The sequence below is a fragment of the Rhinatrema bivittatum genome, chromosome 4 (assembly GCF_901001135.1).
Source record: "Rhinatrema bivittatum chromosome 4, aRhiBiv1.1, whole genome shotgun sequence".
Classification (NCBI taxonomy): Eukaryota; Metazoa; Chordata; class Amphibia; order Gymnophiona; family Rhinatrematidae; genus Rhinatrema; species Rhinatrema bivittatum.
Genome location: NC_042618.1, coordinates 408,223,852 through 408,243,020, shown reverse-complemented (window position 1 = coordinate 408,243,020; position 19,169 = coordinate 408,223,852). Strand labels below are relative to the sequence as shown.

Below are 19,169 nucleotides of genomic sequence, written 5' to 3'. Positions count from 1 at the left end.
TCAATTTATGACTTTAGATGTAGACTCTGCACCATTTTGGTAGTCCTTCTTTGAACTACCCCCCCCACCCCCCCCTTGTTAGTTAATTAATTGTTCTGTTACTGCGTTTACGTTATACACCGTTCTCTGTAAAGGCTATGCCTATATATCTTTTGTTGTAAGTTACTTGTAAACCGGCACGATGTGCAAACGGTTGCCGGTATATAAAATTAATTAAATAAATAAATAAAATAAACTGTCTGGACTTTGTATCCTTTCAGAGGTACAGCCTTCAGAACTAGACTCTATATGCCAGGTGAGGTCTGACCAATGTCCTGTACAGAGTTATTATCGCCTCCTTTCTTGTACTGGTTGCATCTCTCCCTGTGCATCTCAGAATCCCTCTGGTTCTGGCCATCACCTTGTTGCACTGTTTCACTACCTTCAGTGAATCAGAAATGTTCACCTTGAGGACTCTCACCTACTTCGTTTACACAATATCTTATCCTTCATCCCATACTGCCTCTCTTTGATTTCTGCATTCCTTTGCTTTGAGGTTTAGCTGCCAAATATTCAACCACTCATTGAACTTTCTTAGATCTCTCCTCATTCTGTCTACTATCTCAGGAGTGTCTAGTTACAGATCTTAGTGTCATCAGCAAAAAGGCAAATGTTTCCTACTAATTCCTCTGCAGTATCACTCATGAAAATGAGGAACAGAACTAGACCCAGAACTGAAGCCTGAGGCATGCCATGCTACTTCATGCTGTTTACCCAATCAAATTCTCTAAATAGATTGGAGGCATGTACTGGATGTGGTATACTTGGATTTTAGCACAGCTTTTGATTCTGTTGTAAATGGGGTAAAAAACAATTAGTAAAACTCGCCAGTGGTGCACGTGGCTACTAGTGGTGGTGCCTTTGGGATATGCCCCTGAGGCTAGAGCTGGCTGTGATGCCAGGCAGACAGGCAATGTCGAGACCTATTGAAAGTTTCCTGTGGAGCTAGAGGACCAAGGGAGAGCAGGGAGAGATGAGGAATAGAAGCATGATCATGAAGCTCCTGTTGCAAACACTGCTGTGAAGATGCTGAGGCAAGCTCTGGGGATGTGACTAGCTCAGCAGTGCTGCAAGCCCAGAAGTGAAGGGTTGCAGCGCTGTTAGTGCTGAACAGGCAAGAGGTCAGAAAGAGGCAGAAAAAGCAGCAGAGAGCAGAGGGGAGCTTCCACCACTATTACAGAGCCAGATTGAGGCTCCGTAGTGCAGCGGGAGCTCTAAGCCAGCACCCGCTCTTGCTGCATTGAATCGATCTGGGCCAGCGATATGAATGATGGTGTGGACCCGAAAGTGAATCCTCAATCTTGACAGCAAGGATATTGTTGCTGCAAGAAGCAGATTAAAATAAAATAAATTGAGACAAAGCTAGATGTCAGGGGGCACTGAGGAAGCCCCCAGCATTTTAATTTTAAAACAAGTGTTTTAAAAGGCAAGAGGTCTCTATAGAGCTGTCACAGTTTAGAAAATTGTCTACCAATGCAAACTAATGGTGATCTTTGGAAACATATACCAGGTGCACAGGTTCTATCTGCACTTAGTTTCCTTGAGATAAGATAATTTGCATATATACTAACAGCTTTGACCATGCTGAGGAGCCTTATGACAAAGAAAAATGTGTTTACTGAAAAACAGTTTGAGGGAAGAATACAAGAGTATGAAGTAACCAGATTCAATAGAAAACGTAAAAGCCTAAATGAATATTTTAATGAAAGGAAATTAATTCTCAGAACAGGGTTATCTTAGGAAGTCTAATGTGAGACTTCAAATAAACCACTTAAGGAGATATCAGAGCATGAAAGGGACTATTTTTTGCAGTGATGTCATATGGTGCAGAGATTTTACAGTAGAGGGGCAGAAAGTTATAGTTTGGAGGCAACGGTTGGTAAGAAGTCGGTACAGAAGCACAGTGAAGGTGCTCTGCCCTTGTGTGAGGAAAAGAATTAAAAAAACCCCACCAAAACATTAACTGGGAACACTGGGAAACAGTTCTTCTAATACTGTTTAGAGCAGTGGCTCTCAACAGGTGCGCCGGGACACACTGGTGTGTCACACAGCCAGCAGAAGGCTGTTCTTTCCTCATCAGTCTGGGCAGGAGTTGGCCGACTTCTCTTTTATTGGGGGTGACAGGAAGCTGCTCTTGCTTCCTTCTCTTCCTGGCCACTGGGAGGTTGTTCCTTCCTCCTCCTTCACCCAGATCAGAGCACAATATCACCAACTCCTGTTCATAAGGGCCCTGTGGGACACAGCTTTATCTTCCTCTGCTTGGCCTGGCTGTGAGGCTGCCGATGCTCTCTTCACCCCATGGAGCCTGGATGTGAAAGAAGGAGCATAAGGGAGGAAGGTGTGTGCTCTGTAGATCCGCTGCTGCTGCCTTATCTTCTTCCTCTCCTCAATGCTTCTTGCCCTCATCTGCTGCTGATAAAGAGGGAGGGAGACTCTGGATTGGACAAGTCTTTTCTGCTGGCTGGGAGCCAGGAGGAGGGGGAAATGTACTGGGAAGATAGGAGTTCAATAGTCTGCTGGGCAGGAAGGCATGGGGAGATAGGGAGTCAGGAGAGGGGGAAAGGAGGTTGGAGGTTGCTGAGTAGGAAGAGGCAGAGAAGGGAGGGGTTGGGAGCTGCTAGGCAACGATGGAAGTGGAGCGATGGAGGTGTGGAGTGGCTGAGTTGGGGGAGAGGGGAGTGGGAAGTGGGGGATGCTGAGCAGGAAGAGGTAGGAAAGAGGTGGTCAGAGGTATTCTGGGTAGGAAAGGGCAGAAAGAGTTGAATGGGAGAGAGGGGAAGAGGATGTGGGGTGGGGGTGTTGGGAATGTTGGACAGGGATATGAGGATGTGAAGGGATGACTGAGTAGTTGGGAGAAGTGAGAGGTGATGGGGCATGGAGGGGAGGGACTGGGTACAAGGGCCATACTATGTCAGTTTTGAGAGTATGCATTTCTTCTCTTTGAACTTTGCTTAATGTAGGAGGAAATATATTTCTGTTTCTAGTCTCCAGTTTTGCACTGCATGCTGAAGGTGGTCTTGGGGTTTCCATTCCACGTTCTGTTTCCACATTTATAATTTGTGGTCTCTTATTCTATATTTGGTGAAGGCAGGACTATCTGTATTCTGTGTGTGTGCGACTGAGATGAGGTACTTTACTAGAAATTTTTATCAGCCTCATTTGTTGTATTTTCTCAATATGATATTGCACTGGCGATAGCAATAGCCCTACCTTTTCATGGGTAGGGCTATTGCTGTTTCATTTCTTGGAGTTAGTGCTGCTGAGGTATGGCAGGTTTGACAGACCTGTACAGAGTGGGGTTTGTTTGTATTATTTCACAATGTACCTGGTAGTAGAGGGAGTTTGTGATGCTGTTATTAAGATGATCCCAGAATCAGAATATCTTTTTTGTATGGTGAGTTCTAAAGGGAAATGTCTTAGTTCTGCTCTGCACCCATTATTAGGAGGTGGGGGACTCCTGTGAATGCAGAGCATATGTTTATATTTAGTCCCATGATGGTCATGTATTCACTCAGTGTGTCACGCATGTGAGAATCACCTCTCAGGTGTGCCCTGATAGAAAAAAAGTTGAGAACCACTGGTTTAGAGGACATGTGTTTTTGTAAAGTATGATTATGTTTGATTTTACAAAAATTTCCTGAAGCTGGAAAGGTAAGGGGAAAAAGAAGGCTAGTTAAAAAGAAAACGAAAGAACAGAATTGCGCACAGTTTGCTCTGTTCATAATTAGGTGAAACTGAACTTGAGATTTTCTTGAAGTAACTAACAGGGAAATCAGTTAATCAGTTAATTTATTGGCACAATATCAGTGTGTCTACTGTAGTGTGACACAGCAAGACAGAGATAAGCCGAAATTTCTGCACTGGAGTGTTGTTTCAAAGCAACCCAGGAGCAGAGCCAGGACACTGCACAAAAACATTGTATCATTGAAAACTGTGACAAAGTCCAGTAGGAAAACTAAAAAGAGAAATTGATTGGTAAGAATGGGTTCTGTAAAGCCAATATATCTGGTTAAGTCCATAACCTGGCAGGCTACAAGGACCGCAGAAATTAATTTCTCACAAAATCTCACCAAGGAAGAGAGAGATATAGAAGAAAAAGTTTATAAAAGCTAAAGTTCCACAATTTTAGAATTACTACATAAGATACTGTGTAGCCATGTAGTGCAAACGGATGTATGGACACAGTTATAGAAGCAGAAGTGTGAATGCTTGATGACTGAAATCTGTTCCCATTGAAGACAAAAAATTATACAGGGAAAAAAATAATTTCCCTTTTTTTTTTCTAGTTAGATGTCCAGCACAAGAAGGTTCTGCACACATACACCAGGATACATATTAGTTCGTGGAAGACCATTGATGCAAGGAATATATTTTCACTTGCTATTTTTTAAAAGATAGTGTAGTAGGAGTTCCTGACCAGGAAGACAAAGCAGAGGACCAGGCAGGAAGACAGTGCACTCAGACTTCTAAAAGAAAAGTGCACACCAACAGTGCACAATAGCTCTGACCAGAATAGACACTATAAGAAAACTTACAGACTAATAAGAGATACAGTGAGATAACAAGGAAACAAAATATAGGAAGGAAAACAAAGACATTGCAGGTTTGCAAAATATAATGAGACTTAAAGCATCACTTATCAAGACATCACACTAAAAATAGGAAAAAAAAACGGTACTTATCTGAGCTGCAGCACCACTGTTTTTGATTCTTTTAAGAAAAAAAAAGGTTTTTAGAGATGGTTAAATGTGGAGCATCAGTATAAAAACATTAAGGGGTAGATTTTCAAAGGGTTGCGCGCGTAAGATATGCACGCAACCCCTGAAAACCTACCCCTGCCTCCCCCTGCGTGCGCCGAGCCTATCTTGCATAGGCTCGGCAGCGCGCACAAGCCCCGGGACGCTCATAAGTCCTGGGGCTTGCAAAAATGGGCGTTCCGGGGGCAGGACCGAGGCCTCCGGAACAGCCACCGGGCCAGGGGATGGAGAGCTGGCAGGCGTAACTTCTTTAATAAAGGTCAGGGGGGGGGGTTTTAGTTAGGGCTGGGGGGCGGGTTAGGGAGGGGAAGGTGCGGGGGGGGGGGGGGGGGCGGAAGAAAAGTTCCCTCTGAGGCTGCTCCGATTTCGGAGCAGCCTTGGAGGGAACAGAGGCAGGCTGCTCGGCTCGGCTCGCGCAGATTGCCCAATCGTGCACCCCCCTGCGTGCGCCAACCCTGGATTTTATAACATGTGCGCAGCAGCGCACGCATGTTATAAAATCGGGCGTAGATTTGTTCGCGCCGGGTTGCGCGAACAAATCTACGCCTGCGCGCATGTTAAAAATCTGGCCCTAAGTGATCTTACTTGTTTTTAGCTTAAAGTGCACATTTAAAATTATTTATTATACCCATCAGCTGATTTTAAATTATTTAAAACATTTTTACCGAATGTTGTATAACCCATTGTAGCAACAACCAGAAATCTGATAGAAACATGCAATATATTGTTTTAATCAGCATTCAAAACAGAATTAAACAACAGATAATTAATAATTGATGTGTCCATCATTAGCTTGCAAAACTGTTTAAAACGAGCGGGGGGGGGGGGGGGTGAACACAACAAATTTTGAAATAAATCATTATCATTTTCCAAAGTTAATAAGACCAATTCCAAATTTCAATGGAAAGTTTTGGTGGAATGACATCTGACCACTTTTCCTCAACTTTAAACTCTCTGCCTCATCCTTATTAATGGCACCTATGTTTTTGGCAGCGTTCAAGTCTGAAGAGTTCCCTGGGCCCAACCTTGTTACCCCAAAAATCAATGCCATTTTCTTTAAGCAGGTGCTGCATGGCATTGGCTCACATGAGTAGCACCTTATCATGGACAAAAGTAGCTTTGCCTGTTACCAAAGCATTTTCTGGATCACTCAAAAATGGGATAACGTTTTTGGCTAAAATCGTATGCCGAAAATAGCACCGTCACAAGATTACCCACATTTTCTTCGCTGTCAACATAACAAAAAGACCAATGCAAGCAGGGTTTCTGACAATTTGATGATAACATTCCTAGTTGCTAATTTCATTCAAAGATTTTGACTAAACTTGATCATTTTGAAAATTTGGTTTTTGAATTCTCTTCTTCATCCCAATTTTATAACCAATTCGCCAGCCAGAGTCTGCCTTGGATATGAGTTTCGGTTTTCAATGGTTTTGAAATAACATGAGATGCCTGGATTCCAGCCCTGACTCCATAGTGATAAACTGTTCCTCTATCAACTTTTTTTTCTCCTCTCATCCAAATTGTTTGTGCCACCTAGTAACAGGTTTTTTTTCTGCTTGTTGCTGGAAGTTTCAATAATGTTTGGCTTTTTTTTTTTTAAATTATGAATTTACACATTACATTTTCAAGAAAAAAAACTTGAATTTGCAAGCAGAGTTCAAATTAGAAAAGTTAAAGAAAAAGGGGAAATATACAATTAAAGGTAGACAAAGCCTCTCCATATCCAGTCCCCAACTTGTGGATCCAATCACCACCACAGGAATTATAACAAATAATATTAAGACATGGCATCTGAGCAGGAGGAAATAAAACATGATCGAATACAGCTGCAAACAATTAGCACTTACTCCGCAGCTATTGGGGAGGAAGTAATTACAGATGGTTATCTTTCAAAAAATTATTTAGTTGAGAAGGAACATAGAAAATATAAGTGGAATTTTTATATTTAATCATGCATTTACATGGGAACTTTAATAGAATAAAGGGCACCAAGTTGTACAACTTGGGGCCACATTGGAAGAAACTGTTTCCTCTTCAACTGGGTGGATCTTGCCCAATCTGGGAAGACACTGACTTTCAAATCCAAAAACGTCTCTAGATGACATCGAAAGAACATCCTTAGGAGCCACTTCTTGTCAGATTCCAATAAAAACATCACTATCAAGGTGGAGGGTTTAACTTGTTCTCTTTGGGTTGTTTCCAAAATGTTAGTAATATCCAGATCTGGAATCACAGGCATCAAAACTTGAAAACCACTTTGAGCTGGAGGATTCTTTTTAAATGGAGGAATGTAATAAAATCTAGAAACCAAGGGAAGAGTTTCAAAATTTCTATTAAATATTATTTCTTCCACATGTCTTTAGGTGGTATCAGTGGGTCTTCAGGAAAATTTATAAACCTGAGGTTCCTCCCTCTCCTCTGATTTTCAAGCTTCTCCATCTTATTAGATATTAGTTAGTTCTGTCTTATAATATTCTGGATTGTATTAGAAACAAACTTAGGGGCGGATTTTAAAACCTACGCGCACAGCCATTTGTGCCCACTACCCAGCGACACAAATGTACGCCCGATTTTATAACATGGGTGCACAGCTGCACGCATGTTATAAAATCTGGGATCAGCACGCGCAGGAGGGTGCACACTAGTGCACCTTGCGCGCACCGAGCCCTAGGGGAGCCCCGATGGCTTTCCCCGTTTCCTCCGAGGCCGCTCTGAAATCGGAGCGGCCTCGGAAGGAACTTTCCTTCGGCCTCCCCCCCTATCTTCCCCTCCCTGTCCCGCCCCCCCAGCCCAAAAACAAATACCCCAGTACCTTTATCCCAGAAGTTACGCCTGCGCCAGCCAAGTGCCGGCACGCGATCTTCAGGCCTAGGGCACATCCGTATTCACCTTTCTCCGTTGAGAAAATTGACCACTTAGCCCTACTCTCTGTTTTCTATCTTTTAACCAGTTCTCAATCCACAATAGAACATTGCCTCCTATCCCATGACTTTTTAAATTTCCTCAGAGTATCTCATGAGGTACTTCGTCAAACGCTTTCTGAAAATTCAGATAATACTATATCAGCTGGCTTACTTTTATCCTCATTTATTCACGCCTTCAAAAAAATGTAGCAAATTGGCGAGGTAAGACACCGCTTGGCTAAATCCATGTTGTCTTTGTCCCATTAAACTATGTCTATCTATATGTTCAGTAATTTTGTTCTTTAGAATAGTTTCAACCATTTTTCCCAGCACCGTCAGATGCACTGGACTGTAGTTTCCCGGATCTCTGCAGATATACTGCAGATGATTCAGAACGCAGCAGCGAGATTGCTGACCAACACTAACCATGGAGAACACATATCACCCATCCTCAGAAACCTACATTGGTTACCAGTTAATTTCAGAATCCTGCATAAATCAATCACCTTAATATACAAATCCATCCACAACCAACTTCAACTCGACCTCGAAATCCCCTTCAAACCCCATGCCTCCAACAGACCAACTAGAGAAATTCACAAAGGGATGCTGCAATTTCCCCCAACTAAAGCCACACGCCTCATTTCGACCAGCTTTTTCTACAGCAGGCCCATCTATATGGAATAACATCCCATCAGACCTCAGACTGGAACCATGTCTCTTAACATTTAGAAAAAAACTCAAGACGTGGCTTTTCCGCCAAGCCTTCTCAGATCCCCCAGATACACATTAGTCTGTCCTTATTCTCTACCTGAACGATGGACCTACCCGCTGACTGAACGACAGACTCTCTACTGTATTATATTATATTCTTACCGTTGCTTTAACCTCTCTTTCCAGCTGATTAAGCTTCCAAGTTCTTAACCCTTGTTTGAATGTAACTTTTGGTCTCCTCTACTTCATTTGCTTATTTATTCTAGTTGTCACTCCAGTTATTACCCTGTTCGATGTAAACCGATCCGATATGGTTTTTAACGATGAAGGTCGGTATAGAAAAGCGTTAAATAAATAAATAAATAAATAAAAAAATCTCTCCAGAACCCTTTTTAAAAGCTGGCATTACAGTGGCTATCATCCAATCTTCAAGCACCGTAGCTGATTTTAATGATAGTTTACAGATTACTAACAGTAGATCTGCAATTTAATTTTTCAGTTCTTTCAGCACTCTGGCATGCATACTATCTGGTCCAGGTGAATTGCTACTCTTTGTCAATTTGTCCTAGCGCATTTTCCAAGTTTGCTGAGATTTATTTCAGTTCCTCTGAATCATCACCTTTATTATCACTTCTGACATGGGTTTCTGCCTTAGTAAAGACTGAAGCAAAGAATTCATTTAATATCTCCACTATGGATTTGTCCTTCCTTGGTGCCCTTTACCCCTCTATCAACTAATGGTCCAACTGACTCCCTCATAGGCTTTTTGCTTCAAATGTACCTGAAAAAGTTTTTATTATAAAGTTTTGCTTCTATGGCAAGATTCTTTTGAAATTCTGTCTTTGCTTTTCTTATCAATGCTTTGCATAAAACTTGCCAGAGCTTATGTTGTTTCTTGTTTTCTTCTTTCAGATCCTTTTCCATTTTTTTGAAAGATGTTCTTTGGCTAGAATTGCCTCACTCACCTCACCTTTTAACCATGCCAGTAGTCATTTGGCCTTCCTTCCACCATTTTTAATACATGGCATACATCTGGTCTGGGCTTCCAAAATGGTATTTTTAAATAATGTCCATGCCTGATGTAACTATTAACCTTTGCAGCTGCTCTTTTCAGTTTTTTCATAATAATTTTTCTCATTTTATCATAAGCTCCCTTTTGAAAGTGAAATGCTATCGCAGTAAAGTTCCTTAGTGTCCTCCCTCCAGTTATCAAATCATATTTGATTGTTATGATCTCTATTGCCAAGTGGCCTAACACCACTAACTCTTTCACCAAATCATGCATTCCACTAAGAATTAGATCTACAATAGCTCCAACTCCACTCCCAAGTTGGTTTTTGTACCATCCGGTCCATGACACATTTATTTACCTCCTTAGCATATCCTGATGTGACATTTATCCAGTTATTACTGGAGTAATTAAAGTCACCTATTATTACTATGTTGCTATTTTTGTTAGCTTCCCTAATTTATGTTAGCATTTCATCATGTTCGTTCATTCTGGCCAGTACAGCCCCACTGTTAATCTATTTCCCTTCTCACCTGGACTTTCTATCCTTAAAGATTCTACAGTGCATTTTATTTCCTGCAGAAATGTTATTCTATTTGAGTCTATGCTGTCTTTAATGTATAGCACCACCTCTCCACCAATTTGATTTATCCTGTCATTGCAATATACTGTAATTTGTGCCCTAGTATCACAATGTCCCATTAGTTAACCTCTTTCCAGCAGGTTTCTGAGATGGCAATTGTATCTACCTCTTCATTCACTGCTAATGCATTCTAACTCTCCCATCTTATTTTTTTAAGACTTCTAGCATTTGTATACAGACAAAAGTGATACCTAGTGGTCAGATATAGGTTCCAAAGTTGCAGATGCAGAACGAACTGTTGTGCAGGGGGCCCAGCTGAGGATGGTTGCTGCAATGCCTTAACTAAAATAAGTTGGGAGTAGGATATAAAATAGAGGAAAACCCTCAGGTAGTTGCAAGTGACGGCTCAAAACACCATATCCCAGCCCCAATTCCCACAGAGCTGAAATTCAAAGGAGCAGGAGGGAAACTGCCAGGTCAAAAAGAAAATCCTATTTTAATGATATTCACGTGCTAATCTCTGCCCAAAGCATATTTTTAATATATTGCTGGATTTTGAGGATTCTCTGTAACAAGAGAGGTTTCACATACTTTTAAGGGATCACAATCATGCAGCTTTTTGGTTTTCATATTGCAGATATGCAAAATTAAATATATCTCACACACCTTCATTAGTCTTACCAGAATGTCTGTGGCCAAAGCTTTCCCAGTAGGGAAGAGACAAAATGAAATTTGCATTAAACATTTGAAACAATAAATGAAAATATGACAGGAAGTCACTGGTAGATTGTAGATTTTATGAGCTATACAAAAAAAAAACCTCCTGTCATGGGAAAGAAGCACTCAAATCCAGCACTTGACTGTAGTTGTTGAAACTTTCAGAATAACTTAGGACTCCCTGCCTTTCTGAACAGCAAAACTGGCCAACTGCTACAGGCTGAGGAGGTTGGACAGCTGAATGCTAATGAATGAATTTGATTTGTTCCCCCCCTTTCTTTAATTCATACAGGTCTTAGTCACATGGAAATTATGACCTTTGACCCCAAGAATCCCAGACAAATGGCTACATAACCTGCGAGAACATTTCAGAAACTCTCTTCAACCAATTGCTTTAAAGCTGTTTCCTTGGAGACCAAATGCTGCAAGTTTAGAAAGGATGTGTGAGTCACATTGGTAATTGGAACACGTGAACCTCTGCCTAATGTTTCACAAGAATGAATATTGGAAATCTTCCCATAAATTGTTAACAAAGTAGAGCTGGGTCATTCTCTCTTCACATCCCCTGCCTCCCTGCTTTTCCTTGTAACTAAGGAACTGGATGATACAAGACAAGACCCTTCTCTGCGTGCCTTGAACAGGTTTTGGGTCATTTGTGGTTTGTGCTTTTCTGTTCTGCACTGCTAGTGTATTGGACTGTAAATGCTTTCCTTATTCTTTGGCTCTCCCTGTGTACCTCTGACACAGTAAGAGAGGTATACATGTTATGAAAAGGTGTTTATCCAAAAATAGCACCTTTGATGCCAAAATGCGATACACCGGGAATGAAATGCAGCCATGCTAACATTCAAACACTATTTTCACTCCAAATACAGTACAAGAACTATGTGATTTTAGCTCTTTGGGGAAAGATCCAGAAATATTTCTCAGAACCACACAAAGTGCTTTTGGCACACACAAAACCTCCCAAATTGGCCATTTAGACTAGTCAGTTGAGGGGTTGCATCTCTATAAAACACCAAGCATGGTATAACATTTCTTCCTCGATTGGTGACTAGATTTCCTGGGTGAGAAGGTAAAAAATGTGTGAAATCCACCCCTGACCTCAGTGCATTAAAACATTTGTGGTGTCATTTCATCCAAATTCTTTTGTGTGTCGATGACTCATCAGCTCAGGGAAAAAGTTTGTATTATTTGACTTCGCTGTTGCAAGAAGGCTCAAGAGATTCCCGGAAATGGGATTAGAAATCATTAAATTAACACAAACTCCATGCTTGAAACGCTGACCTGCAACCTATGGACTAAAGGTTTTCTCCCACTAAGGGAATGGGGGAAAATGCTTAGTCCTGTTCTGCATTGGAGCTTGGCATAGTAATGGGATGCTTTTTAAACACAGCCAGCAAAGGTGGGACCCAAAGCTGCACTCGTACATACATTACGGAAAACACGGAAGGTCAAAGAAGCAAATAGATCAAAACACACTAAGAAATATAATCACTGCTTATCAAGGGACCATGATTGTGTCAAATAATTCTTTACCAGACTGCGGTGAATTATATAACAGATATATTATCATCACAGATTTTCTGGAAAGAGTTCTATAGAAAAGAGTTTATTAGAGTTTGCGCATGAAGGAATGGATGCTTATTATTTTGATAGTAATAATGCTATATGGATGTGATTTGCAGCAGTCTGGAAGGAGAACTGTTTGACAAATATCTGTTGATAAGTGGGACTATTATTCCACACCCTAGAAAAATAATTGGTTAATAAACACAAAGTCTCTGTAAAAGAGTGGCAGTTGACTTCAAGTATTAGAAGTAGGCCCAGTTGTTAACCTCTATCTGCACTGTCGTGTTTCCTCTTGAAAATGCGGTCTCCATCAAAATGAGCAACTTGGTTTTACTCAAAAACCCCACAAACCAAGCCCTCACCTACATAACCAATGTACAGAGGAAGTGAAAAATGAGTTGTGGGATGCTCCAAGCTTGTGAGGACATTCAGAAATTCAAAAGACCGTCAGTTCCCAGTGGCCCAGTTGGATACAGGTCGGAGAGTTTTTGGCACAAAGGGGCTGATGCAATATAAAGCGCTGAAAAGTCAGTGCTTGCTTTCCTAATGTGCGCATGGCGCCCGCAAGAGGGACGCCATGCAATACCCAAATTAGGGGGTCGCCCTAGCAATGAGGCGACCTTAGTACCTCCATGGTAGTAACGCGACCCCCGTCGCGGCTGCCGGTTATGAAGACAGACGCCGGTAAACTCAGCGTCTGTTTACGTAACCGGCCGTCTGCCAGTAATTAAAATGGCCGCTGATAAACTGTGTCCGTTTTCATTACTGGCAGATGGCTGGTTACGAAAACCGATGCAGAGTTTACCGGTGTTGGTGTTCATAACTCGGTGGTCTGCCGCGTTAAGTAAAAAAAAAAAAAAAAAAAAAAATTTAAGAAGTACAAAAAAAAAAGGAAAATTAGTTTCTTACCTGATAATTTTCGTTCCTGTAGTACCAAGGATCAGTCCAGACACCTGGGTTGTGACTCCGCACCAGCAGGTGGAGACAGAGCAAAACTTGTCGGGCTTCCCTACATATAGTAAGGTGCCACCCACAGCCTCTCAGTCTTACGTAATGTCAAAGCAAATTTAACAACCAAAATATCTAACTAGATCGCCCTAACCAGGGCCGGTACCCGTCTGTAACCAAGGGACACGAACTATAATCCAACCGCAACAATTGAAGCCACCGAGCGGACTCTCCGTTACTTCAGATCAAAAAACAGCGGGCGGGAGCCTGGACTGATCCTTGGTACTACAGGAACGAAAATTATCAGGTAAGAAACTAATTTTCCTTTCCCTGTACGTACCAGGATCAGTCCAGACACCTGGGATGTACCAGAGCCGCATTACTGAGGGTGGGAACCTGAGAGTCCTGCTCGGAGAACTCTCTCTCCAAAACCCCCAGAATCCAATGCCTGGACATCCAACGTCTAGGAAAAAAATGCGTAACGACTACCAAGTCACCGCTCCGCAGATTTCCTGAGGAGACACCTGATAAGACTCCGGCCAAGAGGCGGCATGTGACCTAGTCGAGTGAGCCCAAAAGCCCACCGAAACCGGCTTCCCTCGAAGGATGTAAGCCGAAGCGATAGCCTCCTTGAGGCAACGCGCAAAGTTGTCCAGAAAGCCGCACCACCCCTCTTTGGGCCAAAACACCACCCAAAGAGGTGGCCGGAGACTCGGAACGGGTTAGTGACCTCCAGGTAACGAAGGAGGGAGGACCCTACGCACATCGAGTATCCGAAGACCCTTCATGTCTGAACTGCTCTCCTGCGGGAAGCAGGGAGCTCCACCGACTGATGTAAATGAAAAACAGATACCACCTTAGGCAATAAGGAGGGAAACGTCCTTAAAGAAACCCCTGAACCTGAGATCCGGAAGAACAGCTCCCTACATGATAGAGCTTGCAACTCGGAAACTCGTCTAGCCGACGCGATGGCCACAAGGAAGACTGCCTTCAGTGTGAGATCCTTTAGTGTCGTTCACCGTATAGGTTCAAACGGAACCGAACATAAGGCAGAGAGCACCCCAGTGAAGTTCCATGACGGACAAGGCTGCCGCACCGAAGGACGTAAAGGCTTAGCCCCTCGAAACTGAGCAATGTCCGGGTGAAGGGCCAGGGATACCCCCTGCCCCTTGAACCCGAGACAACCGAGAGCCGCCACCTGAACCCGAAGGGTACGACAAGACAGACCTTTTGAAAAAGCCCATCTGAAGAAAAGCAAGTACGGCGGACACGGAGCTAACATAGTGTCCACCCTACGATTTCTGCACCAGTTCTGAAATACCGCTCAAACACGCCCATAGGCTAAGGACTTAGACTGTGTCCTAGATCTCAACAAGGTGGCCACCCCCGCATCCGAGTATTCCTTAATTTAGCAAGCGCCTCCTCTCAAACGCCATGCCGCGAGACAGAAGTGATCCGCGTCCTTCAAACAAAACGGGGCCTTGATGAAGGAGAGCCGCGGACCCTTGAAATCGCAGGGGAGGCTTCACCGCTAAGTGAAGTAGATCCGCAAACCATTAGCCAAGCCGGCTGTACCAGAATCACGTCCGCCGGATGCAACGCTATCCTTCGAAGGACCTTGCCTATCAGGGGCCAAGGAGAGAACACGTACAGCAAGACGTCTGTGGACCAGGGGAGCACTAACGCAACGAGTCCTTCGGCACCCCTTTCTCTCCGTCGACTGTAAAATCGTGGAACTTTCGCGTTCTGAGCGGTGGCCATCAGATCCAAGCGGAGCATACCCCACCTTTTGCAGATGAGGCGATACGCAACGTCTGCCAAGTCCCATTCTCCTGGATTCAGAGGATGGCGACTGAGAAAATCCGCCTGGCCGTTGTCCACTCCGGCGATGTGAGACGCCGCGATGCTGCTGAGGTTCTGTTCCGCCCCGCCCATCAAGCGGTGCGCCTCTTCCGCCACTAGCTGGCTTCTTGCCCCCCCTTGGGGGTTGATGTATGCCACAGATGTCGCGATGTCCGACAACACCCTGACCGCCTTTCCCCGGATTAGGGGAAGGAAGGAGTGCAGCGCCAGTGTTACTGCCCTCGTCTCCAGACGGTTGATGGACCACCGTGACTGAGCTCTGGACCTCTGTCCTTGTACCGAGTGTCCCAGGCAGACCGCTCCCCAACCCGGAGAGACTGGCATCTGTCGTGACCACCGTCCAGTTGGGCACTAGTAAAGGAATTCCGCCCGTCAGATGGTCGGTATGGAAGGACCATTGAAGACTGTCCCTCGCCTCGTCCGTGAGCGGTAGCGGAAGCTGAAAATCCTCCGACACCGGCTTCCAACGGGAGAACAATGCTGATTGCCAACGGACGCAGACGCGCAAAACGCCCAGGGCACCAAGGCTGACGTAGAGGCCATAGAGCCTAACACCATCCGGTAATCGCGAACCAGGAGCATACGAAGGGACAGCAAACGTCTCACTTGACACTGCAGCTTGAGCACCCGCTCCGAAGGAGAGAGACACCTTGCCCTGTTTGGTATCGAACAGCGCCCCCAGATACTCCAAGGACTGAGTGAGCACCAACCGACTCTTGGCCAGATTGACCACCCATCCGAGGGAGCGCAAGAGCTGTAGGACTCTGCCGACCGCCTGCCGACACTGTATTGCGGACTCTGCTTGGATGAGCCAGTCGTCCAGATAAGGGTGCACCCGTAGTCCTTCTCTCCGGAGCTGGGCTGCCACCATCACCATAACTTTGGGAAAGGTGCTGGGGAGAGCTCTAAATAGGTAGTGTCTGCCCAGCGCGCAAAAACCTGAGGAACCTCTGCTAAAAAACTGCTGCTTCGGTAAGATCCAACGACCCCCGGAATTCCCCCGGTCGCACTGCGGTCACCACCGACCGGATCATCTCCATTTTGAACCGTGGAATGCGAAGCCACCTGTTCACCCCTTTCAAATCCAAAATTGGTCTGAACGTGCCCTTTTTCCTTAGCACGATGAAATAAATGGAGCACCGGCCCTTTCCTTGGCGTCCGTGAGGCACCGGAGCTATTGCGGCCAGGGCATCTAGCCGTCGAAGAGTTTCCCTTATCGCTGCGTGCTTGACGCAGCCCGTACACGGGGACACGAGAAACTTGACTACAGGAACTCGTACAAAATCCAAGGCGTAACCTTGACTTATCACGCTGAGAACCCACTGGTCCGATGTTAGGTAGGATCACTTCCTCGGACAACAAGGCCAACCTGGCCCCTACGTTCGGCACAGCCGCCCGAACTTGGACCGAGAAATGAACTGCCCTCGTTTCATTGGGGCCCCTTGGACCCTGCTCCCGCCGAGGGTCCACGCCGCCTCCCAATCCTTCTAATCCGAAAGTACTGAGGCCAAGACGACGTTCTGGAGGAGGCTTGTAGGACGGTCCGGACGATCACTGCGGCCGCGATCTTCTATTCCCTCGAAATCGAGTCCGATAGGCGAGCCCCGGGCCTGTCCTCTGGCAGTCGAGAACCTTGTTCTCTTCGATCGATTGCAACAGGTCATCTGCCCTTAAAAGGCAGCGCACCCAGGTGAGCTTTTGTAAAGAGCCGTTCGCCGCTCAATTGCGAAGCCAGAGAAGCCCGGCGAACAGCCACCGCTGAAACCATGGACCTGGCGCACGGGCGCAGCATATCATACAGAGCATCCACACTGTAGGCGATCACCGCTTCCAGGAGATCCGCTGGCGCCAATTTCTCTTCTGAAGGCCCCGCATTGGTCAGCAGTACCTGGGCCCAGCGAAGTCACGCTCGCAGGGCAAAGTTATTACAAACAGCCGCCCGGACTCCCAGAGCCGAGACCTCAAAAACGTTTTTAAGCTGCAGTGCCAGCTTTCTGTCCTGGATATCCTTAAGTGCTGTGGCCCCTGTGACAGGATCTCTTCGTCGCGGCCAAACACCGCTGTGTCCACTCTCGGAAGGCGAAGGAGGTCCAACGTATCCTCCGGTATTAGATACCGTCTGTCCATGGCTTTGCTCACCTTCCGGCCCCACTCAGGGGTGTCCTATATCGGACACTGAACCACAGTACTGGGTCCATATTGGCCCCTCGCCGGGTCTCTACCGGCGGAGCCACCACATCCAGCTCCTGGAGAATGGCCGGAAATAGCAGCGCTAGCTCCTCTCTTCGAAATAACCGGACCACCTTAGGCTCATCGCCGACCAGTGCCAGAGTTCCCTGTCCGGTGCCCGGCTGACCTGGACTCTCTGCATCCGGTTCATCTGCCCCCCCCAGGGGCTGAACCGACGGATCCGCAAGCTCTGAATCCGTAGACTCGCTGTCCGGGTCCTGAGTGGCGCCCCGCACCGGGCGCTTCCCCTTTGGTGAGCCAAGGTTCCTCTGGGCCGCTCTCTGGCCGTCCTCTGCCGGGGCCCTGGACGGTCCTCCGGACCCCTCGACTCCATCCTTCTGGAACGGTTACATTTTAAAAACCTTGCCCAGGAGAAGCGCAAAAATCTTCTGAGACAAACGCCTGCGCCCCAGAGGACTCTTCATCCGCACTGCCCTCCCCCGGCGACGCAGCCCCTTCCGGTGAGCCGCCCCCGGGTGGTCGCAGCAGCGGGGAAAGTGTAGGAGGTAGGCCGCCATTCCCTGCAGCTCTCCTCGTGGCCTCCTGCACTGCTCCTAAAATGGCCGCCGTTCCCGCGCTAAGCGAGAACGGGACGGCACTGCCTTCCTCACGCGGGCTCCGCCGCGGCGGCGATCGCGCCCTCCGAGATCGGCCCCCCCGACCGACCCCTCGCCGCCCGAAACGCAGAAAAGCAAACCCCGTTGCGAGACAGCCGCGCGCGCGCCTAACCGCACACGCGACAAGAAGAGCCCCGAGGCATCCCTCTAACGTGCCAAAACGAAGGAGCGTCAAAGTCAACTAAATCTACTTTAATTAAAAACAAAACTTGCGAACCGCGGCGCGGACGGAAGGAACAGAGCGAGGTCAAAATTAAAAACGAACATTTTTTTTTTTTTGTTTGTTTGTACTTGCGCTGCATCTGCGCTGTCCCCGGTCCTGATGTCCTGCTCCCGCGGGGGTGAGTGAACCGGGCTCCCCGGTGTCACCCCCGACGCTGCTGCCTGCAAAAGGCCGGGCCCTCGACCCTCAGCAGCGGCCTCGACCAGGGGAGGATGGTCCCCTCAGGACCTTACAACCCCCCTGGGAGGCGTCCATGACGAGGGAGTCTTCTGAATCTTCTTCTTCTCTTGTTTACCTTTTTTTTTTTTTTTTTTTTTTTTTTTATTAACTTTTCCAATAAAAACCAAACAAATCCAACCAAATCCAATAATCCCTGACTAGCTAACTTCACCCAGGGATCCCAGAGGCTGTGAGTGACCCTGCCCCAGCTGCTGGAGACAGAGAAAGACTGAGAGGCTGTGGGTGGCACCTTACTATATGTAGGGAAGCCCGACAAGTTTTGCTCTGTCTCCACCTGCTGGTGCGGAGTCACAACCCAGGTGTCTGGACTGATCCTGGTACGTACAGGGAAAAGTCAGTGCTTGCTTTCCTAATGTGCACATGGCGCCCGCAAGAGGGACGCCATGCAATACCCAAATTAGGGGGTCGCCCTAGCAATGAGGCGACCTTAGTACCTCCATGGTAGTAACGCGACCCCCGTCGCGGCTGCCGGTTATGAAGACAGACGCCGGTAAACTCAGCGTCTGTTTACGTAACCGGCCGTCTGCCAGTAATTAAAATGGCCGCTGATAAACTGTGTCCGTTTTCATTACTGGCAGATGGCTGGTTACGAAAACCGATGCAGAGTTTACCGGTGTTGGTGTTCATAACTCGGTGGTCTGCCGCGTTAAGTAAAAAAAAAAAAAAAAAAAAAAATTTAAGAAGTACAAAAAAAAAAAGCAATTTTTTCTGCACAGTTTACCTGCGCTCAGCTATTAACACCTGCTCCAGGC

The 19,169-nt window shown here is 46.0% G+C and overlaps 1 protein-coding gene across 1 annotated transcript in view; it reads left to right on the top strand.

Annotated features, from left to right (window-relative positions):
* The window catches only part of LOC115091155 (mitogen-activated protein kinase 12-like), a 54,117-nt gene extending 42,254 nt beyond the window's left edge, over window positions 1–11,863 (top strand). Inside the window, exon 12 of the mRNA XM_029601110.1 lies at window positions 11,018–11,863. Within this exon, the coding sequence (XP_029456970.1) occupies window positions 11,018–11,079 (62 nt within the window). The 3' untranslated portion in view covers window positions 11,080–11,863. The remainder of the gene's footprint in view (window positions 1–11,017) is intronic.
* Window positions 11,864–19,169: the final 7,306 nt, after the last annotated feature.